General features: G+C 52.7%; 6 protein-coding genes across 6 annotated transcripts; 3 read left to right on the top strand and 3 right to left on the bottom strand.

Moving 5' to 3' along the window:
• Nucleotides 1-785: 785 nt before the first annotated feature.
• Nucleotides 786-1,685, top strand: SMAC4_00924 (uncharacterized protein; the record flags this gene model as incomplete). Its single annotated transcript, XM_003349987.1, has 1 exon — nucleotides 786-1,685. The coding sequence occupies one exon, from the start codon at nucleotides 786-788 to the stop codon at nucleotides 1,683-1,685; it is 900 nt and encodes a 299-aa protein (XP_003350035.1).
• A 762-nt stretch (nucleotides 1,686-2,447) lies between these two features.
• Nucleotides 2,448-5,687, bottom strand: SMAC4_00922 (uncharacterized protein; the record flags this gene model as incomplete). Its single annotated transcript, XM_003349985.2, has 2 exons — nucleotides 2,448-4,047; nucleotides 4,108-5,687. 2 exons carry the CDS (start codon nucleotides 5,685-5,687, stop codon nucleotides 2,448-2,450), a joined length of 3,180 nt encoding a protein of 1,059 aa, XP_003350033.2.
• Nucleotides 5,688-7,295: 1,608 nt separating this feature from the next.
• On the bottom strand, nucleotides 7,296-9,296 carry SMAC4_00921 (uncharacterized protein). Its single transcript, XM_003349984.2, has 3 exons — nucleotides 8,585-9,296; nucleotides 7,769-8,523; nucleotides 7,296-7,712 (listed from the first exon to the last, which is right to left on the bottom strand). The coding sequence occupies exons 1-3, from the start codon at nucleotides 8,858-8,860 to the stop codon at nucleotides 7,610-7,612; spliced, it is 1,134 nt and encodes a 377-aa protein (XP_003350032.1). The 5' UTR covers nucleotides 8,861-9,296; the 3' UTR covers nucleotides 7,296-7,609.
• Nucleotides 9,297-9,769: 473 nt separating this feature from the next.
• SMAC4_00920 (mitochondrial 37S ribosomal protein uS4m) lies at nucleotides 9,770-12,150 on the top strand. The gene is made up of 3 exons (XM_003349983.2): nucleotides 9,770-9,974; nucleotides 10,155-10,661; nucleotides 10,748-12,150. The coding sequence occupies exons 1-3, from the start codon at nucleotides 9,930-9,932 to the stop codon at nucleotides 11,576-11,578; spliced, it is 1,383 nt and encodes a 460-aa protein (XP_003350031.1). The 5' UTR covers nucleotides 9,770-9,929; the 3' UTR covers nucleotides 11,579-12,150.
• Nucleotides 12,151-12,261: 111 nt separating this feature from the next.
• SMAC4_00919 (uncharacterized protein) lies at nucleotides 12,262-16,446 on the bottom strand. Its single transcript, XM_024655154.2, has 5 exons — nucleotides 16,107-16,446; nucleotides 15,590-15,697; nucleotides 14,586-14,849; nucleotides 14,064-14,530; nucleotides 12,262-14,002 (listed from the first exon to the last, which is right to left on the bottom strand). Exons 2-5 carry the CDS (start codon nucleotides 15,591-15,593, stop codon nucleotides 13,364-13,366), a joined length of 1,374 nt encoding a protein of 457 aa, XP_024511073.1. The 5' UTR covers nucleotides 15,594-15,697; nucleotides 16,107-16,446; the 3' UTR covers nucleotides 12,262-13,363.
• Nucleotides 16,447-19,120: 2,674 nt separating this feature from the next.
• Nucleotides 19,121-21,658, top strand: SMAC4_00918 (uncharacterized protein; the record flags this gene model as incomplete). The annotated part of the gene is made up of 1 exon (XM_003349981.1): nucleotides 19,121-21,658. The coding sequence occupies one exon, from the start codon at nucleotides 19,121-19,123 to the stop codon at nucleotides 21,656-21,658; it is 2,538 nt and encodes an 845-aa protein (XP_003350029.1).
• Between the last annotated feature and the right edge of the window lie 1,493 nt (nucleotides 21,659-23,151).

The following is a 23,151-nucleotide window of genomic DNA, read 5'->3' as shown; positions in this document are numbered from 1 at the left end:
GATCATATTTTCTGTCTGATAACTTAACCCTTAGCTGGTGAGAATACCGGACGGGGTAATATCTGAATGTATTATGAAAAAAATCAACAGTAGGTAGATGTAGCTCGAAAATGGTGAGAGAACGTTGTTGGTGGAAGCCGCGACCGGCCCCTGCTATTGCTTTGAATTGTGGTCGCTCGAACTGCCCTGACGTCGTAACGTCACTGCTGCATATCATCCATGCGCCGCAGTCTCCACCGATCACGGACTGTCAAGGCACCGCTGTCAGCGACAACTTTATAGCGGGCCGTAGCTGTATTCTTGTCTCTTACCTCACCGCAACACCAACTCTTCCTGTACCTCATCGTCCAACACCCGACTGTCGTGAAACCAAGGACTTGACAGACAACATCCCCACCTACCGGAACGTCCTACACCAACATAATAAACGAAAATCCCCTTTTAAAGTCGCAGTAATACATCGTCTTAGAGCGTCACTTCTCCCCCACCTTCCCTCCTCATTTTTCTATATCCACGCCGACCGAGGCGGGTTGCGCATGAGGCACGTTCCAAGAAACACGGAGGGTTTGCTCCTCAGTTTGACCAGAAGAAGAAGTGGAAAGACGACCAGCGTCCTCAGCAGAGAACGTAAACAGCTTATAACCATCCCCGCTGCGACTCTATTACAGTCTCCACGGATTGCACTCACCGGCTACTCACCAAGACCTTCTTCCATCTCATCGCTTTGCTTAAGCTTTTCTCCACCACCACCACCGACCCGCAACATCGCAGCAGCAGCCGGAAAGATGACCATGAGCACCTCAACCGATGCGGGCACCGGCGGCGGAAGCGGCAGCAAGGGCAGCAAGGGCAGCAGCGCCCACGACGACACAGACATCCACTTCGGCCCCTTCAAAGTAACCAACCAAGTCTTTCTGCGAACCCCTCACTCTTTCGCCCTGGTGAACCTCAAACCTTTGCTGCCAGGGCACGTCCTCGTCTGCCCCCTGGTGCCTCACAAGCGGTTGACGGACCTCTCGTCCAGCGAGATTACCGACCTGTTCTCCACGGTGCAGGTGGTGCAGCGGATGTTGGGGCGGTATTACTTTGACGACGGCAACGAGAGGACCCAGAGGAGGCAGAGTTTAGAGAGGGGTAACTGGAACGACGATAGGAAGTTGTTGCAAACAGGCGGCTCCTTCAACATCGCCGTGCAAGACGGCCCGGAAGCCGGCCAGACGGTCGGGCATGTGCACGTGCACGTCATCCCGCGGATTCGCAACGTGAGCGCCAAGGATGCGGAGACGCCGTCGGACGAGCTGTACGAGTGGATGGCGGAGGAGAAGGGGAACGTGGGAGGGGCGTTGTGGGATAGGGATAATGGGCATGGTAACGGTGATGGTGATGGTGGGCATGGTCATCTTCAGCACAGCAGTACTTTCGGGCAGCAGCAGCAATCTGAGGATGTTGCCGCGCCTGGACAGCAACAACAAACAAACGGGAGCGATGTCCAAAAGAAAGAGGTGGAGGCACTTTTGGAAAAGGAGGAGAAGGGCATGGCGGGACTCCAGGCAAGACCAAAGCCGGGAGGAAGTTTCCCTAGCATTGAGGATGCGGCGAGGACGGCGAGGGGGATGGAGGAGATGGAGAGGGAGGCGGCCGAGTATAGGAGGGTTTTGGAGGAGATGGGGATATTGAGTGTATAGGGAGTGTGTGAGGCGAGAAAGATGGCGTGGGGCGAGTGAGGGTTGTTGAGCTGGCAGAGTTGAGAGTACAGTACAGTAAAGTAATTTCCAGGTTGAAATGGATGTTGATTCCAATACGAGATACTTACCTCAACTAGAAGGACCCAACGTACTGTGTAAATCATGTTTGGTTTGGTTGTCATGCCATCCCTAGTATTCTGTCCCAACTGAGAAGACTGTACATACCTACAGGCAGGACGCAATCCAGTCCTTGTAGGGTATATGTATTACTTCCCGCGTCGTTCCTTCCGTGGCAAGCTGGTTAGGTTGAATGGCTGGTTGTCGGTCCCTTCCCCTTCCCTTCCCTCCTGCCCCCGACTCTCGTGCACGCTGTGCGTTCGACCCAGCTGTAAGTCCACGTTCTTTTTTTTTCTTCTACTTTTTTTCTTCTGCTCGCTGTTTATACTGTGCGTCGTCGTCCTTGAACCAATTGGAGCCATTCTGACGGGTGAATGAGTGTGTAGGAAGTTGGACGTCCTTAGTTAAATTAGCAACTGAGCTCTGTTTCCAAAGTTTTGCGATTTTTGAATGGATTTATACGATGTGGAATCACTAAAGCGACATAAACAACTCATTGTGTTGTACCGAAGAGACCTTAACAGATTACATCTGTCGCATTTACTCTTTCCAATGGGTATAAATATGTATATATCCATTCATTCTCCACCCGTTCACCCATTTTTCTTGATTCCCTTGATTCCAAAACTGTGAGATCAAACAAACTCAATCCAATCCAGGCAAATGTCCCAACCCTTCCAAACTGCCCAAATCCCCCAGACCGACCAGGTCATCCATCAGCCCTGACCCCGCCATCGGATCGAACCCTCCTCCTCCACCTCCTACCGTAGTCATTCCCATTCCCGTTGACTCAACACCATCCCCTCCTCTTTCTGTCCCATGATGGAAAGTGAACATATTTGCCTGCTGCTGCTGCTGCTGCTGCTGTTGTTGTTGTCCAGCTCCACCAACATTCCCCTGAGCAGCTAGCCTCGCCATGTCACTACTACCACTACCACCACCACCACCACCACTAACAGCAATCGAAGGCGGCCCACTACCAGTGTTTGTAGCCGTTCCCGCTCCACCGCCGCCCTCCAAATCCCACCCTTGAAAGCCTTGTTGCCAGGTTACGCCGTCTTTCAGGTACCAGTCCTGTCCGTCGATGGCGTATATAGAGCTGGGGCTTACGTGTCTGCCAATGCTCTTGTTGCTGTTATGGTTGGCCATTGCGGACCTTGTTGTTGTATTGGTCAAATTGTTGGCGTGTAACTGGACTGGGCTAAAAGTTTGTGCTGTTGCCGCTGTCGGCTTCACAGTATTTATGGTTGGATAGTGTTGTTGCTGACTCTGATGAGGATGGGACATGCCGCCGTTACTGCTGCCGGGTGAAGAGGTCGGCATACCCCATGCTGTGATGGTGGCGAGGGTGTCGCTCATGGACATGGATGAGGCGCTTACCGGGTGGGTGAGCAGGTTGTGCTGCTGCTGCTGCTGCTGCTGCTGGTAGTTCATGTGGTTGTGATGTGGCTGCTGGGATTGATGGTGGCTTTGTAGGTGGTGGTGTTGATGGTGTTGCTGATCTTGGTGTTGATGAAGCATGTGGTTTGGGCTCAACCCAGGCATGGCCTGCATGCTCTGCTGTTGTTGTGGGATAAGCGTAGCTGATGTCCCAGGCAGGTCAGAGAAGGCGACGAGATCGGGCGACATTCCGGGGTCGGATATACTCTCGGGGGCAAGATGTGGAGGTGTTGGGTGGCTATATAGAGTCATTGGACTGTACGGTTGTTGTTCCATTACTGCGGCGGCGGATGTAGAAAGAAGGAGAGACGCTTGTGGGGAGTAAGGAGGTGCCGGTGAGGATGGAGCGAGAGAAGGGGCCGTCCGGTTGGGCGAGGGGACCTCGGAAGTGCTGAACATTCCGTACTTTTCGTCTGTCCTTTTCAGAACGATTGCGGCTTCCTCGGGTAGTTCGACATTCCACTTTCGACCTAGGACGCTGATGATACCCAGTGTTCTCCGCGCACATGGCCAGTCTTCAGCCATTTCTTCTAATTGCTTAACTCCGTGGGTTATATCCCGCTTTGCAGCCTTTTCTGGCAGGTTAAGCATGTGTATCGTACAGGCGGAGTGTAGCATGTAGACGGCAATGTTACATATCTGTCGGAGGTTATATAGCTTTTTGTAAAGCCGCATAAGTTTGGATATGCTATTGGCGTTAGTTGTGCATATTCTTCGGGGCTGGACCTTGTCCAAAGGCGAAGCATCCTTTGTGTACTTCAGAAAAGGTCGGAATAGATGGATATACTGGAGATGATAAAACATGCTGTGAAAGGGTTAGCAAGTCCGCCAAGTTTTAGGCAAGTAGAGAGAGAGAGAAACCTACTGCATCAGAATGACATTGGGTAACTGCCCATCTTTGGGTTCGAACTCCTTTGGCAGCTCCGTCCTCCAATCTTCCAGACGCCGATGAAGTTCGCTAAGCTTTTTGAGCTCAGCTGACTTGCCGCTCGACCTTCCTATGTGACTTGGATGGTAGAAGAATAGTAAGAGATCACTACTGATCTCGCAGAGTTTGGACAACTGTAAGCCTATAGCCCGTGTCCGCGATGGCTGCTTGCATGACTGGTCGAAGCCTGCGTCGGTATATGGGGACCACAGCTCAGCATCTTCGTCCGGAAACACATCATACTTCGGAACGTTGTAGGTGTTTTTGGGAAGCTGTGGTAGCCGTCCCAGATAGTTTGACCAGCACTTGTCAAACAGAAAGCAACCCCAAAATGTGATCCTCCGCGCATCCACCTCCTTTTCATCCAGCGACCCGATGTCTAGGTTTAGGCCAATGTCTTGGGCCATTCTGAAGCTCATGCCGCTGTATACCCACCCTTTTGCTTCCCGCCCGCAGCCTGCTTCTCGTACTGACATAAGTGCCAAAGCTTGCACGGTAGTAAGCCTTGGTTTTTCATACTCGTCGTTTTGAACGATCAGTCTCTTAGCCTCGGCGAAGAAGTGATCACCCTTTGTCCTGCTGTCCCCAGGTATCGCAAAGGCACCATCGACGCTCGTCAAGTGGCAGCCGAGCGCGAGCATGGCGTTAACCAACAGCGACGAACAGTAAACTGTGGAGCGTGGTTGACCAACCGGCTTTCCCTTGATGAAATCCCGATAAAAAAGGCTCTTAGACAGAGTGGTGAAGTAGGGGTAGTGCCAGTTGAAGTACATGTTGATGAGATGAGTTATTAGCTGAGGATCCTTGGTAACCTCTGTCCAGGTGGTGACTGGATCTTCATCGCAGGTCGACAGGTGAGTTTCTAGCTCTGGTTCTTCAGGGGCATCTGTCGGTTCATCGAGATATATGAGGTGCGAGGTGCCGCCGATAAACCGGATAGAACCATTTTCGATACGCAGCTCTCCCATCTTGCGGGCCAAGTCCCTCTCACCTTCAACGGCTTGGTTGGCAGCGTCGTCTCCAAGTTGAGCAGGCTCGTCGCTGTAATCGTTGTCGCTGGTTGCTGTCATGTTCTTGTCCCTGCGAATGGACTCGGCTACTGCGTCAAGGTCGTCACAGGTACGAATCCTCCTCACAATGTCGGGGACATCTTCCTCGGAAGCGTTCAAAATGGCCTCTATTAGAATCTGCAGCGTGGCGCTTTGGGCTTTCATGCTATCGTTCTTCTCCCGGTAGACGCCTTTGCGGCGGTGATCCGAGTTAGGGTCATAGATGCACTCGGTACCGTAGACGCTGGCACAGGCCGCGCAGCTCGGAATGGCGCCGTCACACTTGGACTTCCTCCTCCGACAGGCGATGCAGGCCGTGCTCACACATCTTCGCTTTTGGTTGGCAGGGTCAGCGCCTCGCCTGGACTTCTTCTTGGACGGCAACGAAGCGGCGATGTTGTCGGGGGCGAGTCCGGCTGAGCCTGGCGCATCCTGAGCGGACATCATTCGAACATCCGGGCTGTTCATTTGCCGGTGAGTACTTTAGTAAACCACCAAGTACGAGCCGTAATAGTGGCTCTCGCAAGGGCTGCAACTGTGATAACAAGCAAGACTCGGCACGAACTCGTGACACCTGAGTGATACCGTCTGACTGATGAGTTCTGCTGGGCTGTACCAGGGTCCAGTGTGGGATTGCGGGGAATTTGGCGGGGAGTCCCCGGGGTCTCAGGCCTCAGGGTCCGGTGTTAGACTGAAGACCGTGTACGACTGAAGTAATGGGTAATCTCTTGAACGGTTATCGGGTCGCAAGCCACGGACTTTGTATTCCAACGGTGACAACCTCTGCGAAGCTCCGTCGGGGTCGGCAACAGAGCTCCGCGGTCTTCACCCGAGATCTGCAGCGTGGACGTGGGTCAAGATAGCCCAACAGAGGCAAGGGAGATCCGGGGTGGTCCGGGGTAGGAATTTGGGGAAGGGCAAAGCAACAACAGTGATGGCGATGAGGGCGGCCGAGTTGGTGAAGATGGCTCTTGGTCTAGTGACTAAAGCTGGGTGAGAAGAGGATAAGAGACCGAGACAAGCGATCAGTGAATGCCTGTGCAAAGCGGGAAAGTCAGACAAGCAGACGAGCGGTTCTGAAAAGGTAAAAGGCTGACGGATAAGCCCCTGAGATGTTCCGGATCTCCCGTTCTCCTGTTTCCGGGTTGGACCTCAGGTGAAGTGGTTGCTGATCAATATAAAGGAAGCGAAGTTTGAACTGTGAACCCCCAAACCCCAAGAAGTCTAGACTTTGGACGTCGGCTGGTACGTGCTGTTTCCGTAGAAACCCTACCCAGTTGATATCCTTGTGTGTACGCAGGCAAGTGTAGTAATCGGCTTACGCTTCGTTGCGGTATTCGAAAAAGAGAGACAGGGCTGCTAGGACTCTGTGGAATTGGCCGTTCGGGTATGAGGGACCAGATGACTTGAACCCCTATCGTAATGGGCGACAATAAATCGCAATTTGTGGTGCGTGGGCAGTTTGATACGTCTACAACCCATGTATGTAGTTGCAAGTTGTAAATGTTTTCGGTTGTCTTTACGTTGTAATGAGGGTGTTAGTAACTTAGCAATCCAGATCATTACCCGCACTGAGGTTTTCACAGCAACATCATTGGTCGAACAGTAGTGCTTTCAAGTATCAGAAGAGGGTCTCGAGCACTGTCGGTTTTGTGACTCGCCAGAGTTCAGACAAACTGCAACTCATTCCATGGTTCCGCCCACCCCTCAAACTACAGTGTACACTATACACTTGCCAGGAGGACTCCATCTTTCAGATCATGTGGTCATCCCGTTCCGATTCCCAACTGAGACGTACACAGTCTGACCTTACACCATTGAACTGACGTTAATTAATGGCGACTAGTGATAAGGACAGACAATATAGGCGTACTTATCGTGAAATGTCTAGAACGAAAGCAAACGACCAACTTCTATTCAATAAATGATGGCTGGTTCCCCAAACAGCCCGAGACTCTCCCAATTGTCTACCCAGACCATCAACTATGACCGCGTCTTGGTATCTGCACAGAATCCAATGGGGGATCTTTGAGCTATCAGAGACCACAACTACCGATTCGTTCAGGGTTCAATAAAATAGGAGGCTCTAACATGATGAGGTATCTAGTATTTCATGATATACCTTACACAACTCGTCTAGCATAGCTAATACAATGCACCTTCCAACACCGCAGCCTTTGTCTTCGTATATATTTGCATGCAATAACCACACCACGCTATCGAGGTCAAGATTGGAGGTTGTAGTACGAAATCCCTGCCCTTTTGACTCTAAAAGCAAACACCACCCATATAACGCCGTCCGAGTATTTTACAGCCTCAGTAATTATTCATCAGGAACAAGTCATAAGTCTGTCCGGCCCAGAACCTTGGAGCACACCAACGCCGACCCCCTATTGCTGCGCAGCAGCCTCAGTCTTAGTGTCGACCTTCTTCGCCGCGGGCTCGGCAGTCTTGTCTCCGTCATCTTCACGGGCACGCTTGTTGTTGTTGTTGCTGTACCACACGTTAGTCAATGGTCGAAATCCAGTTATCGGATGGTTGTTACTTACTCGTTGCGATCACGGTTGTCACGACCACCACGGCCGCCACGGCCACCGCGGCCACCCCTTCCACGGCCACGACCACCCTTGAAACCGTTCTTCTGGTCGTTGTCACGACGCGACTTCCAGTCGCCGCCGCCGCGGCCGCCACGTCCACGACCACGGTCAGCGCCCTTAATGTTGCCCTCGAAGAAGATCTTCTTCTTGCTGGTACCGGGCTCCATCTTGCCCTCCTTGATGAGCTGGGTCTTCTCGTCCAGGTAGTCCTTCTTCTTCTTGATGACGAGCTCTTGATCCTGCCACTTGGGGGCGGGGCTCAGGGCAACAAAGTTGTTGGCTTGCTCCTCGGTCTTGAACTCAACGAAGACGGAGCCCTTGAACATATTCTCCTCATTGCGCCTCAGCTTCACGAGGTTGACCTGACCGAACTTGGTGAAGAAAGCCTCGATATCGAACTGAGTGGACGGGGTCTCTTCGCCAAAACCCTTGACGTAAACACTGGCAGCCAGACGGGCCTTTTGCGCCTCAGTGGACGAAGTGTACGCCTTCTTGCGCTTGACCATCTCCTGGCCCTCCTCGCCAGACACCTCCAAGAGGTCGCTCTCCTTCAACGCGGCGACGACGGCCGAGTAGGGCTGGAACATCTGCATGCGCTTGAAGCTGCAAATGGTCTTGAGCGAAACGGGCTTGTTCTCGACGCCTCCGGTCGTCTCCCACATAAACTTGTCGGTGGGGAGATTGCTATCGCTAAAGTAGAACTCGACCTACGACTATCTGTTAGACATGGGTAACATGCGACATGACAACTTTATTCTCTGGGCGTACCTGGTTGCGGATCTTGTTGGGATCGTCAGTGACGGGCTGGGTCGAGGGATCGTATTTGCGGTTGTTCTTGAAATCGGCGCGGTCGATAGACTTGGTAGCTTCGGGCTTCTTCTCCTCCTCCTTGCTGACATCCTCGGTCTTGGGCGCCTCCTCGGCGGCGGGGGCAGTCTCAGCGACGGGGGCCTCTACGGCCTCGGTTTGGACATCGGTCTGAACATTCTCGACGGCAGGCGCAACGGCAGGCGCAGCCTCAGTGTTGGCGGTGGTGTCGCTCATGATGAAGGTCGGTTTGGGCTGTCGGTATTTGAAAAGGTCGAGTACAAGCGGCTAGAAAGGCAATTGACCGTCTAACGTGACACGCGTGCACTGAAGAAAAGGATGGATGTAAATGGAGAAAATATGATGGTGGATGGATGGTTAAAATGTAGAAAGGGCACTGGAGACTGGGACCAAGCAGGCAAAACGACGAAATTATTTAGTGGGTCCTTCAGGTGCAACTCCAGTTTTTGGGGCGGTAGGCGCAAAAAGTGAATTACAGGGTGGGGGAGTTCCTGGTGCAGGCGGGGGTTGATTGTTGATCGACGCGACAGGAAAGACAGCCATTCACCAATAAGCTCTAGGACGTGTAAGTCAGACGATATCGACCTTCCACTTTATACAATGTGTGAATGGAAAGGTAATGAACTCTCAAACTGTCACACATGGGGGATATGAATCTCAGTGAGTCTTGTCAACCTTTAATAAAAGAGAGTTCGGTTAGGTATCAATGTACAGCAGTGTAACCTACCTTATCTGACTCTTCAGGGTTCCGTCGGCATTGGAGTCATACCTATACCAACGAGGCTGCTGTTCGTTAACCTTCCAATCCGTCTCCCAGTGCCAAAATCCCGAACAAGCAACCACAACCTCCAACCGCCTCTGGTTTTGGACATTTTTTGCCAGCATTTACCGCTCATTCTTGCTTCTAGCCCCACTCCACTTGCATCCCCAAAAACGGAGCTATACCGTATGCGCTCTAGCTCCCGTGTCTTGTGCCTGCCAGTTCCCCACCATCCGGCCTGGCGTTCACGCGCACAGTGGCCCGAGCTCCTCACGTGAACGCGACCAATGGACGAGCGCGTGCCAATTCGGCTCTGAAATAATTTTCGGAGGACGGCGCCCGATAAGAGGTGGAAGGGTCCCGGGAAGCTCCCCTCGTTGGCAGTGCTGCTAGGTGCCCCGGACCGCTCCCGGACTCGACAATCTCCAAACAACCTGCGCCGAACCGGTCCGTCCACTTCGCCAAAATCACGGGGCCTGCAGTCCGATCCGAATCCCCGAAGCCACCCCCCGACACACACCCAACATGAAGATCCGGAGGTTGTTCAAGTACCACAGTTTGAAGAAACAGGTATGTCCTATGCCATGTTATATGCCGCCATCGCCGGGTTTGCCGTCGCCGTCGTCGCTGTCGCCGCCCCATCACCCATCCGCCCCATTGCCTACCTAACAGTCCCACTGCCACGACACTCAACACCCACTGCTCCTGATTTTGCTGACATATCTTGCTTCTGCTTCTGCATCTAAATAGCCCATCAGGCCAACATGGAACAAATATAACCTGTACAACTTGGCCACGGCCCGAACAGCTATCAATACCCGCAGGACATTTTTCCAGCAGAAATGGCAGGCCAAGTCGTTGACACGAGCATACCACGGAGAGCACATCAAGGAACGCAAATGGGCGCGCATGTTTAGCCGTCGCCTACAGGCCGTCGTCAACATGGACCCGGCGTACATGGCCAAATACGATGGCAGCGAACAAGCCGCCGGCCGCGGTTCCGGCCTCTCAGAGCCCCCAGCCTACGAGAAGACAGACGATGGAAAACGTCCCAAGCGAGTCATCGCCAACCCGGGCAGGAAGGTCGCCACACCGTACGAGCAAATGACCTTTGCACCTCTCGAGAGGCGCCTCGATATTGCCATCTTCCGAGCCCTCTTTGCTAGCAGTGCGAGACAGGCCCGCCAGATGGTCGTGCACGGTGCTGTCACCGTCAACGGCAAGAAGGCATGTACACATACACACTACCATCATGACGTTTCTGCCACCAGTTTATACAATCATCGTTGCCTACACAACCAAGGTTGCTTATCCGGCGCTAACCCCACGCGATCCCTTTGCAGATGAAACACCCCGGTTACCTTCTCAACCCCGGCGATCTCTTCCAGGTCGATGTCGAGCGCGTTCTCTATGCGACCGGTGCGCCCAAGGATAAGAAGCTCCTCGCCCAGGCCATGAAGGACGCCAAGAAGGAGGTTGCGGAGGAAGCCGCCGAAGAGGAGGGTGCGGAGGCCGAGGAGGCCGAGGAAGGAGACGCACAAGAAGCAACCTCCAAGTCCGGCGGCAAGAAGGAAAAGCAAGCCGACACCTCCAAGTTCGACGAGGCCTGGAACCGCAAGTACGAACTCCTGCAGCTCCAGCGTCTCCTGCAGTACGCCAAGCACATCGCCGACTCGCCATCCCACCAGCTCTCCGCGACGCGCAAGCAAGCCTTGCGCGCTCTGAAGCGCGACATCAAGTCGGCCATCAAGCAAGCGCAGCGACGCGACGGGTCCGTTGCGCCGACCGGTAACGTGGTGGACGACTTGACGATGCTTCTCGACCGCCTCGCCATCTCCCCTTCCGAGGCGATCCGGCAGAAGGAGGCGGCCAAGGAGCTGAGCGAGAAGCTCAGCAAGCAGTCGCGCCAGGTGCTCAAGAAGGTGATCGAGTACAACGACGAGCACGAGGACACCGAGATCGACCCGAGCAAGCCGTACATGACCCCCTGGAGGCCGCGCAACTACATGTCCGCCTTCGCCTTCATCCCCCGCTACCTCGAGGTCAACCAGAACATTTGCGCGGCCGTCTACCTCCGCCACCCCGTCGCGCGCCCCGGCGAGTCCGAAGTACCGTCGCCTTTCTCCCCCACTGTCAACCAGCTCGCCTTCAACTGGTACTTGCGCAGAGGTTAAAGGGTAGGTCCGGCTAGGATCGAAGAAGGTGTTTGGGAGGTGGCGGAGGAGGAGGAGGAGGAGAGCATGGGAGGAATGGAAGCCGTTCTATATCGTTTTCAGGGCCGCAGAATCCGGGGAAAGACAAATGGAACCCGCGCGTTCTGGTGTCTGCGTGCGCATAGGGATGTGTAAAATTTCCGAAAGGAACCACGGGCACGTTCCATAGAATTTGCTGACTCGGTGTCTCATCAAGCTGGGCTACGGATAATGGCGTGCTTTGTGCACACTGGCTGCGACTTGGGTCTTGTGGTTGAGAGTCCGGCCTGGATTCGATAAGAACGTGGCGGGTGGGGGTGGACGGGCGGTTGGTTGTTCTTGCGACCTCCGTGCTAGAACGAGAAGTTGGAACATGTACGAGCTGAGTTGATCTGCGTACATATTTTGGGCACTCACAGTTGTTCGTTCCCCAATACCCGAACCAATCTGTGTTTTTTTGCTTGCCCCTTTTCGGCATCGATGTACGCTACATGTATCATTACTACTATTAACTGATGGATATAAAAAAGGGGCATAGACATATTTCTTTCTCTATTCGAAGGCGTGAAGATGAATCACACCCCGTGCTCAGAGACCCCGAACGGAATGCCATCGCGGAAGCGGAATGTCGTGGCTACAGAGAGAAAGGATGCACTTGATAAATGCGACCAAGTCACGTTCAAAAACGGCTTAGCAGTGACAGACACAACACCGAGCAAGACGGTCAAGTCACATTGCAAAGCGGTAGAGAGAAACAGGCTAAGAAATAACTATCTAGGAGAGGCTAAGTGCACGTTGAGTGTGTGTGTATGTTTTATGTGGTGAGAAAGAACCCCCGTGGCTGGAAAGCGAGCCCAGTAGTGAGAATGTCGGCCGGGAATGTTGGGTTGGGTATGACCGTAAACCGTGAAAAGAAAAACCTCCTACAAGAATTCCCCATGAAGTCAAGACATCTGATCGCCGACGAAAGCAGTTAATAAAATACATGTGTTGTGTGGGATATCTGGTCGTTCGTTGATTTTCGTCCAAGTGAGATTTCCCGCCTGTTCCCTTACGCCCCTTCGCAACGTGCATATCCTGCCCGTCGCCTAGCGTCGCGAGCACAGTTCAAACCCGACTCCATCCAATCCCTCTATGAGTTTCTCAGCTGTGAATTGCGCCTTGTGCCCGTCAGCCATAGCATCCTAACCGACTTGATGCGATGGTACCGGAGACATAACATCGCTGACTCTCGGTCGAGAAGGCGAGGGCAATCGCAGCCGTAAAGGGGAGTCGAGGGCCAGACTGTTTTTGCGCCGCGAACACCTGGATGGGGGACAGCTAACGAATTATCTTTGTTTTTCTCCCTCATATTTTCGGAACTCCACTCTCCAAAGCAGATGAGATGATATATCTGTTCGAACCATGCTGCCATTGTGAAGAAGATTAAGAGATTCTCGAAAAAACTCCTCCGGTCCAATTACATCTGCATTAGCTTTTCAAGAACAAAGTCGACCGAATCCCGTGTCAATCACGGAACACACCGGCTTTTCGGGAACACGGCCGTTTTAGGCTGCCCACAATTTCTAGCAGAACCCGTCCGTCTATGAATGGGCCTGTAAAGAGTCTGTTGGCTTGCGAGGGGATCCTCCCGCAGGATTAGGAGGTTATGATTAGAAGATGAACAAATGGAAACAGAGAAGAAGGAATGAAGTGGCAGGCCGAAGTGTATGCGGGATATCATGACAGTGAAACAGTCGTGAGGCGGGCGAAGTCGTGGCCGCAAAATTATCGGAGAGAGAATCCCTTTCTCTTCGTCGGCTCTTTCTCAATCGGCCGCCCACTTTCGATTCGGGACTTCTTCTCCTCGAGCTCCTGTCGTTGGCGCTCCAGCTGCTCCTTCATCTCCCTATGACGAGCATACAGCTCCTCTTCGCTCTGCTTCAGCTTGGATTCCTTTTCAGCAACCTTTTGCTGGAAGACCATCTTCATTTCGGCTTCCATCTTCGCAAGCTTCTGTTCGTGGAGGGCGCGCTCTTCCTCCTGCTTGACAGCTGGGTTCACCTCCTTGAAGACGCTTGGATCTTGAGAGACGCCCATAGCGATCAACTTGTCCGTGCGATAGTTCTCGTAAAGGACGTTGTTGGTATGCTCCTTGAGCTCTTCCATGTGAGTACGGATGAGCATCTGGCGGAGCTTCACGAAGTCGCAGTGCTCCTCGTTGTCCACCTCGATCACACCCCAAGGGTAACGGCGACCGCGAACCTTACGGCCATCGGCGTTTGTGATCTCGTTGGTCGCACCGACAACAGCAAAGGGGACCTTGGACATGATCTCGTTGTTCTCCGCAATGGTCTCCTCGTCGTCAAGCTCGTAGCGAGGGCCCTCAAAGATCTGCACTTTGTGGTACTTGATATCCGCAAGAATCTATGCGAGAGAGAAAACAGTCAGCATTGGTCACAGAACAAGTCTGGCTAGGAAGACTTACTCTAGCCTTGAAGGCAGCAATCTCGTCGTCGGTAAGAGTATCCGACTTGGCAATGACGGGAATCAAGTTGACCTTGGTATGAAGACGCTTCATGACCTCGATATCAAGGGGCTTGAGAGAGTGGCCGGTGGGCTGGATGAAAAAGACGCAGGCATGGATCCTGTTGTCCACAATGTTCATGCGGTTCACCTTGTTTTCGGCATCCAGGTAAGCATCGAAGCGCTGCTCGATGTTGTCCACAATAGGGCGCCAAGACTCGTCGTTGTTGACAAAGTCGCCGAAGCCGGGAGTATCAACCACGGTCAAACGGAGGCGAACACCAGCCTCTTCAATATCGGCGCTGATAGACTGAATGGTGACAGTCTTGGGAACAATGTCGAGGCTAGGTCCCTTGCGCTCCTTGGGAGGGTACAGCGAAGTGTTAAAAAGAGTGTTAACGAGGGTCGACTTTCCAAGTCCCGATTCACCTGCAATTCTATAATTAGTAAATCGCCTTCGACGCACAGAAAGGCAGTTACATACCAACAACCATGACATTGAAGTTGAAGCCCTTGCGGACACTCTTGCGGTGCCATTGGTTGGGAAGGTTGGCGAAACCAACGTATCCCGTAAGCTTCCTTCGGACAATGTTTCGGTTGTCGCTTAGGGTAGAAGGGAGAGCTGCGCCCACGGTGTCAGAACCAGAAGCATCTTGATGTTTCGTCTGAGATGGCAATGGCTGGGCAGTCGGTGACTGAGGTACGGGAGCCGCCCTAACAGGAGGAGAGGTGGGAATACCGTTCGAAGCTGTCATGAAGCAAATGTTAGCCTGATAATCCATCATCTTGTGCCCAAAAGTATGCAATGTATATCTAGTCAAGCGCGCGGAGCTCTCAACTATTAGAGGACCAAGGCCGCCTTGATGGTAGCGCTCGAGACACAGTCGGATCCGTGGCCTTGGGATACAGCTCGTCGTACGAGAGTCGTTGGGTCATTGGCAACTTTGGGGCCGGGTCCTCGATTTCCAACAAGCTCTTGTATCGGCGTAGAGCCTTGTTGATCATCTCGTTGTTCTCCCCAAGGGGCAAACTGCTGGTCCGTGTTCCGGGAACGGGAACGGGCGACACGGCACCATCCCGCGAGGAGCTTCCATCGATGGTTTCAGCGAGGCTGGCGAAGCTCTTCTCAAACTGAACACTCTTGGCGCGGCCCCGAGTGGCATTGTGCATCATGGTGGAGAAATGCATTGTAGCGGAGTCGTTTGGACAAAAGTATTTGGGTGGTAAGATGGTTCTCTTCCAAAAAAGGCGGTTCCCAAGAAACGGTAGATGGCAAGCGGACAACGAATGTGATGATCGTATCAGAAGAACGAGCTGTGATGTTGGTGGGAGAAGGGAGAAGAAAGTGGGCGAAGGGCGGCGCTGAGTCGGGTTTTGTTGAGACCATGGGACACGGAGTAAGGTACGAAGAGGTCGGTGATCCGGTGATGCTTCCTGCGGCTTGCTCCAACGGGCACGTTAAGTATAGGACAGAAAGCAAGCGCTTACCCATTGCAGCAGAAGGCACCGTGATCTTGATGTTTCGGTCAAGTCAAGAGGTGAACGGTTGATGGAAATGGTAAATAAAAGTTCGGGATCGTAAGGAAGGCGCGAAGTCTGGAGGGTAAACAGATAGAGTTAGTCATTGAGCCGGAAGCTTAGTAGTTGCATGTCGAGCGCATGATGAATCTTCCTCCTTCTCCGTGCGGACAGACGAACGGCTACTGCCCACCCATTAAGCTTGCCCTGCGAGCCCGATGTTGCCAGCGGCCAACACCAACACTCCAACGTGGATCGCGGTGGAGGCAAACAAACGGGCTGGCTAGACTGTCTCGTATCGGCGCAGCCCAGCGGCAACCATGAGGGGAACTCGTGACGACGAAGGGCACGAGATACCGCCAGGCTGGGCAGTAGCAACAGAGCCAGAGGCAGTCGGTATCTGTCGAGCAGTGTAGATACGTGGGTCGGACCAGGAGCGAGGGTCTGTCTGGAGAGCATCGATCACGACCAAGCAGCATCAACTTACCGGAAGGAAGGCGAGCCGGTAGGTAGATACCTCTATGGTTCGCGTAAGTATTGTCAAAGGTTGGGTAGTTGTCAATGGGGCGGCGCCTGGTACGGAATCCTAAGGCAATTGGCCGGTGAATCTGAAAGGTAACGCTGGATCGCGTATGAATACGAAAAGAGTGCCAAAGGTAAGGTACGAAATGAAGAATGTGATGATGGGGAGAATGCTGAGTTGTTGCCGGTAGAAAAGAATGGGAAATTTTGGGTGAGGTGCGACGGCAGTCAGTGTGGCAGCAGCACAGCAAGCAGCAGCAGCAGCAGCAGGCAGAGCGGCTTCAGTCGAAGAAGATGGATGGATGGGTTGGATGGATGGACGGGATGGGGGTGGCAGGGTGGGTATGGAGATTGGGTAGGTAGGTAGGTGTTAGATTGCCCGTGTCTGGCTGCATCGACGTCCCGTTTGGAGCAGCTCAAAAGGGGTTCAAGTTCGACGTGCCAGGTGGTGGTGCTGGAACCCGGATGGGCGCCGGGCTGGCCACCTACGGCAGGCCCGACACAGCGTGCCAGAAACACGCAAGCAATACGGGTGGGCTCAACGTAATGCGCTCCCATGCTGGTGGCCCGGCTGGCACATTGGACTTTGGATTGGGAAGTGCCCACTGGCCTGACGGGTTGGCAAGGACACGCTAAGGGGGAACTAATAAACAGGGGTCGCACCCCAATCAGCCACATAATTGGCCAGGACATGGTTATAGCCCAGCATTTGGAGAAAAGACGAGAGTGCGAATTCTGGGACTCGAGAAATCCAATCTCAAAAAGTTCTCCTCAACACAACACTCAACACTGCCTGGTCTCAAAGGGGACTTTACCTTTTGTCTGTGAGCCATCTGCACTATCGTGTTGCGCTTGGGATATGCGCTAAGCGCTCATGAAAAAGCGCAATACCAACAAGAGCAAACATTTGACAAGCAAACAGAAAGGAGTAACCACAAAGGTGCCATCTTTCCTCAAACACTTACAAGTTAAATGCCCGCCTCGGCTCAATTTACCATGTCCGCACTGTACTAACACGGATGTGACAATGAGCTTCGAGCCAGGGAGCTCCTTAAAATTAAATTACGTGCATTTGTTGGAGACCAAATCCCGGTGCACTTTCACATTTTGAATTTTGTCTCGCGCTTCTGCAACTCTATTTGATGCTTGGCTTGTCTGGCTGGCTGCTTGTGATATTCGGACATAACCTACTGAGCCTGGCTGGGCGGAGGGCCATGTTTGAGCGCGTCTACAGAATCTACACTCGACTTAGGCCAGCTACCATGGGCTGCGTGTGTTTATTTTGTACGTCTGCTTCCGCTTAATTATGAAACAGACATGGTGGCTACAGTCAAGCTACTATCTACGGTATGGTTGGTCCTCGGGCGCTTGCATTCAAATATTGTCGTCGTGCTTTGGTGTGCGTCCCTTGAGTTGGGCTGGACATTTTGATCGGTGCGGTCGACATTGACCACTTTTCTTCTTCAAGGCCGTCACGGTGGTCGATCATCGTACACCCTGGACGGGATCAGAGAAGCACAAGACGGGACCTTCTTGATACCCCATGATTGAAAAACCTGGGGATGGCGTGGCTTGGACAGTTGGACGCATACCTATCTGTCAAATTCTTGTTGCTTCTTGGGATTTACCGCCCTGAACTGTTTCCCAAGTTTCAAAGCTTCATTCATACCTGTTCCAGCTCATGGCTCCCATGTGGAGGTGGTCGCGAGATGCCCCTGATGGTCTGACACCCTGCGTGGGCGTAGAAACCCCAGTTCCATCATGGAAGCTCCTCCAGTTCCCGTTCTCCAAAACAACCGAACGGGGATGGAGCCGCCCGAGCCAACTTCCCCACATCCAGAAGGGCTGGACTGGACGCTTCGTTCTTTTGTCGTTTCTTCGGTTTCAAGTTCCTACGACGGAGACAAGCACCGTTCGCTTATATATACCACCAGCCTCCTCACTGGTGTCAGTTTGGTTCGTATGCAAAGGATGAAAGAAGCCATCCTCAAAGGTTCGGATGATAAGTACTGCGGGTGCTCCCGAGAAGTCACATCGCACGGCTATTGGTGGAGCAGTGCGCTGCTGGCAATAAGCTGCCGTCTGATCATTGAAATCAGGACGGCTGGGTATGTAGAGTAGGTATGGAATTGCTGACTACCGTAGGGGATGAATACAAAGTTTTTAGAATCGACGACAGCCCTGACGAGAACGTCCGTTTAGCTATAAATTTGAGACATTCACATCAGCCGGCTCCAAATTCGAACGTTGGATCGAACACAAAACCTGGCAAGTTGGAACGTCCGGAGTGTTTCCCGACACAACTGAGCTAATAGGGGGGGGGGTGATAGAGGCAAAGGGGTGTAGACATGTGAATTGCCAGCTCTTTCATTCTTGCCGAAAGAACGATGAAATAACGGAAGTGAACATTGATACTTCAAGGCTCCCGTCCCGTCTGTGCCTAGACTATTCCGCCGGTCGTTTATCGGACTTGGACGGAAGGTAGAATCGCTGGGTTCCCTGTATCCTTCTGTTCCCGTCCCTTCTAACAGACGGCCGGCCCCTCCAACTTTCCAAGCCCCATAGTTATGATGTCAGAATCGCAACACAAATCAACTCCAAACTCCAGCTCGTAGAATCAGCTGCCGTAACCGGTCGATACAGCATACAAACTGCCCACAATGGAACTTGGACGGAAAGACTAGGAAGGTCGTTAGAGAACCAACCTGTGTCGTCAAGCGGACCCGGCGCTTTTCGGCCAACATGATGCTCGTCGATCGGGAGCAATAACCAAGCAAGTATCGTGTCGTGGCCTGCCTTTGATAAGGACTTCGGGTTCTTACCTATCTCCCTCCCGTCCATTCACAATTCCAGGCTGCGCGCAACACCAACTCAACTTGGGCGACTCCAATTTCAACCTGCATTGCGCCGCATCGCATATTCGACATTTCCCTTAGCCTCGTCAGCGGAGGGTCTGCAACCTACCCAGCAACCGCGAAGATGGCGCGGCTGGGCCAATTGACCTTCGCCATCTCTTCAACGGGTCGCCGATCTCTCCTGGCAAGATCTCTTACACGACATAGCGCACGACATAGCGCCACCTCGAGAGCGTCCACGAGAACCAAACCCTCCCTGTTACCCATCCAACAGACCCGAACTAGCTTCTTCGCTTCAGGCGACAACAAGCCCAAGTCAAAGACCCGGGTCCCTAGATCCCTCTCGGCGGTACTCCTCGGCTCCCTGCTTTTTTTCTCGCTCAACCCGACGGCTGATGTTCTTCAGACTTTCGACTCATCCGACAAGACTGCGAAGACAGACCGACCGAGCAATACAGACCGACCGAGCAATACAGAGCCCCCCCCTCGGGAGCTCGAGTCTCACAAGATCGATGACCATGGTACCTGGTCCAAACTCGTCGATGGCTTTGAGGGCATCTCGGCCGTGACCACGGCTGAGGCAGGAAAATTGTCCAACAAGCTGGTCGATCTGGTCCTACCCGAGTGGTCCAAACTCATTCCTGGTTATATCAGAAAGCTCCAGCGTGAGCTCAACATGGCCCCAGGTTCTCTCGCCGCTGAGATCTGGGAGGAGGCACGCGATCCCGCCGTCAATCCCGAAGTCCAGTACTCTGCCAAGGTCCGCGTTTCGGAAGACCTCTGCGACGAAGAGAAAGCCTTCCTGGCACGCAGGAAAAAGATCACAGCCGTTGCCTTGGCCCACTACCTTGACATCAAAGAAGAAGATATCAATCCGGAAGACGTTCCCAATATCGCCATATGTGGCTCTGGTGGTGGTCTCAGGGCGCTCGTCGCTGGAACCGGATCATACATGGCGGCCTCCGAGGACGGACTCTTTGACATTGTCACGTATACATCTGGCGTCAGTGGTTCCTGTTGGCTTCAGTCTCTGTATTTTTCCTCGCTTTCGGGTGGTGACTTTCAGCGGACTATAAACCACCTAAAAGAACGTCTCGGCGTCCATATTGCCTACCCACCCACTGCCTTCTCATCTATCCTGTCTGCCCCTACGAACAAGCTACTACTGACTGCCATGGTGGAAAAGCTGAAGGGCGATCCAGAAGCCGACTTTGGGCTTGTGGACGCTTACGGGATGCTGCTAGCAGCTCGGCTGTTCATTCCCAAGGGTGAACTTGGCGTTAACGCAAAAGACTTTAAGCTTTCCAACCAGCAAGAGTACATTCGCTACGGACAAAATCCCATGCCCATCTATACAGCCGTGCGCCACGAGATTCCGGAACTTGACGATGCCGGCGGCAACGAACAGTCTCATGCTTCGGAGGAGGCGAAGGCTCAGGCAAAGAAAGAAGCATGGTTCCAATGGTTTGAGATGACCCCGTTTGAGCTTTTCTGCGAAGAGTTTGCGGCTGGTATTCCTACGTGGGCTATGGGCAGGAGATTCCAAAATGGCGTCAACCTGCCTACGACAGAGGGCTTCTATCTTCCCGAAATTCGGTTGCCCGTACTCTTGGGGATATGGGGCAGTGCTTTCTGCGCAACATTGAGCCATTACTACCGGGAAATTCGTCCTTTGGTCCAGAGTCTTGGTGGTTTCCAGGCTGTAGACAACTTGATCTGGGGTCACAATGATGATCTCAGCAAGGTTCATCCAATCGACCCGGCAACTATCCCTAACTTCATCCACGGGATGAACGGCAAACTTCCCAGAACCGTTCCTCGTCTCGCTTACGACTCCGATTATATCCAACTCATGGACTCCGGCATGTCCAATAACCTCCCCATCTATCCCCTACTGCGACCTGGTCGCAACGTTGATATCATTGTCGCATTCGATGCTTCAGCCGATATTAAGACGGACAACTGGCTCTCCGTTGTCGAGGGTTATGCCAAGCAACGGGGTATCAAGGGGTGGCCAATAGGTGCCGGTTGGCCCAAGCCATCTGCATCGCCCTCTACTACGGCCAAGGAGTTAAAGGAAGCCGAAGAATCCACAGAGGCCGAAGCCGATAGCAAGATTGCCGAAGCCAAAGCCAAACAAGCCCGCCAGCATGCTGATGACCCCAACGTCAAGCCTGGAGGAGGCACCGACACGAGCCTGATGAGCCAGCAGGAGAAATACGACCACACCGCCAACGAACTCGGCTACTGCACCGTCTGGGTCGGCACGACCCAGGAGCGACGTACCAACGACCCTCCACCGCCTCCGCTGGACGATAGCTCGTCGTGGAAGCTCATGGAGCCGGACGCCGGCATTGCGGTTGTGTACATGCCGTTCCTCGCCAACGAGAAGGTTCCCGGTTCCGTTGACCCGGCCTCTAGCGATTACATGAGCACCTGGAACTTTGTGTACACGCCGGAGCAGGTCGACCAAGTTGTGGCGCTCGCGAGGGCGAACTATGATGAGGGCAAGGAGAAGATTCGGGCGACGGTGAGGGCTGTGTATGAGCGCAAGAAGAGGAGGAGAGAGGAGATGGAGAAGAGGATGCAAGAGGAGAGGGAGAAGAGAAGGGCTAAATTGGGGATTCAGCGTGCGCTGGCAGAGGGGGATCACTTCAGTTGAGCGAGCTAAACAAAACACGGGATGGATGACGACGACGAATGTGATTGAGACGGATGGTTTATACCCCAAAAGTAGGATTGCCATGGCAGAGAAGTTATGCCATGGAGGATGAGTGAGGCCTTAAGAGATACCTAATGTTCGTTGTGCTGAAATGAGTAGAGCACAGTTTTCAACTCAAGCTTCCCTTTGTACACAAAACCTAACCCGCACTTTTAAGTTTTCCTACATGGACACTAAGCCTAAGCGACTGATTACCTTGATCGTTTATGCTTTCACTTTCCTGTTCATGCAACTCTGAAACCATGTCACTTCTGGTTTTGCAAGACACACCGAGCTCGTGATTGATAAGTTGTGGATTTGTAAACAAATCTGTGGATGTCTTTAGGTTAAGCCTCCAAAAAGCGTACTAAGGGATGAAACAGTAAGCATGCTATTGTATATGGTAAGGGTAACATTTTGCTCTTCTTGTCTTCACTCTGATCAAGCTCATTATCCTATCCTCCCTTACGCAAACACGAAATAATGAAAAGGTGCAAGAAGCAGGCGGAAAATGAAAACAAAAAAAACAACTGAAGAGATACCGTGACATCTAACGTGGTCCATGATTCGAACCGAGCCCAGGTCTTCTTCACCCAGTAGGTAGATACTCATCTTCTTTCTAAACATTGACCATAGACTCCCGTCGGTCTTTGACAAAGGTGCCCGACTCGTCGGGGATTTCAACCCTTGAACCACTGCAGACCGTGCGATGCGATGTGCTTGGGACACTGTACTGCAGCAACCGCGCTTTTTCTCTGTTTTCATTATCTCTTTTGTGTGCTGGTTTCATTTTCTTCATTCGAGCGCAGTGTTGCAAAGAGCTCAAGAGTTCCTTATCTGTAGGTTGATGTACCATAGAGATACCTACCCCGAGGCAAGTGACGGGGACTTGGAAGGGGCGGCAGCTCGCTGGTAGAAGCGGGGCAGGTGGGAAGGAAAGATGGAAGGAAAGATGGAAGGAAAGATGGAAGGAAAGATGGAAGGAAAGATGGAAGGAAAGATGGAAGGAAAGATGGAAGGAAAAATGGAAGGAAAGGTGGAAGGAAAGATGGCAGAAAGGAAGGAGGTTCCTACCTCTAAGTAGTGGCTACCTCTACCAGCTCTGGCCTGGATCAGGTGAATGGAAGTGGTCTCCTATCTTGCTCTTGCCGATTTTGCGTTCCTTTGCCTTACTTTTCGACGGGTTGGTAGGTAGGAAAAGTATAAATTATGAACCTTGGTGTGTTTGAGTTTTCTCTTCTACTTACGGAGCTGGTGTGTGTACGAAGTCTTATCATGCCTGAGTACGTAGAGGACGGATAGATTAGTCATGTCATGTACTTCGTTGATGCCTCGTAAAAATTTGACTTCTTAATGCTACACATACAAATGATTCTCCTCCCTTTCTTCCCTCTATCTCCCTGGCCCCGGCTACTTTTTTGATATTATACACTGAGCAACAAAACAGAGCCACA

The sequence above is a fragment of the Sordaria macrospora genome, chromosome 3 (assembly GCF_033870435.1).
Source record: "Sordaria macrospora chromosome 3, complete sequence".
Taxonomy (NCBI): domain Eukaryota; kingdom Fungi; phylum Ascomycota; class Sordariomycetes; order Sordariales; family Sordariaceae; genus Sordaria; species Sordaria macrospora.
This window is presented reverse-complemented; position numbering and strand designations above follow the sequence as displayed.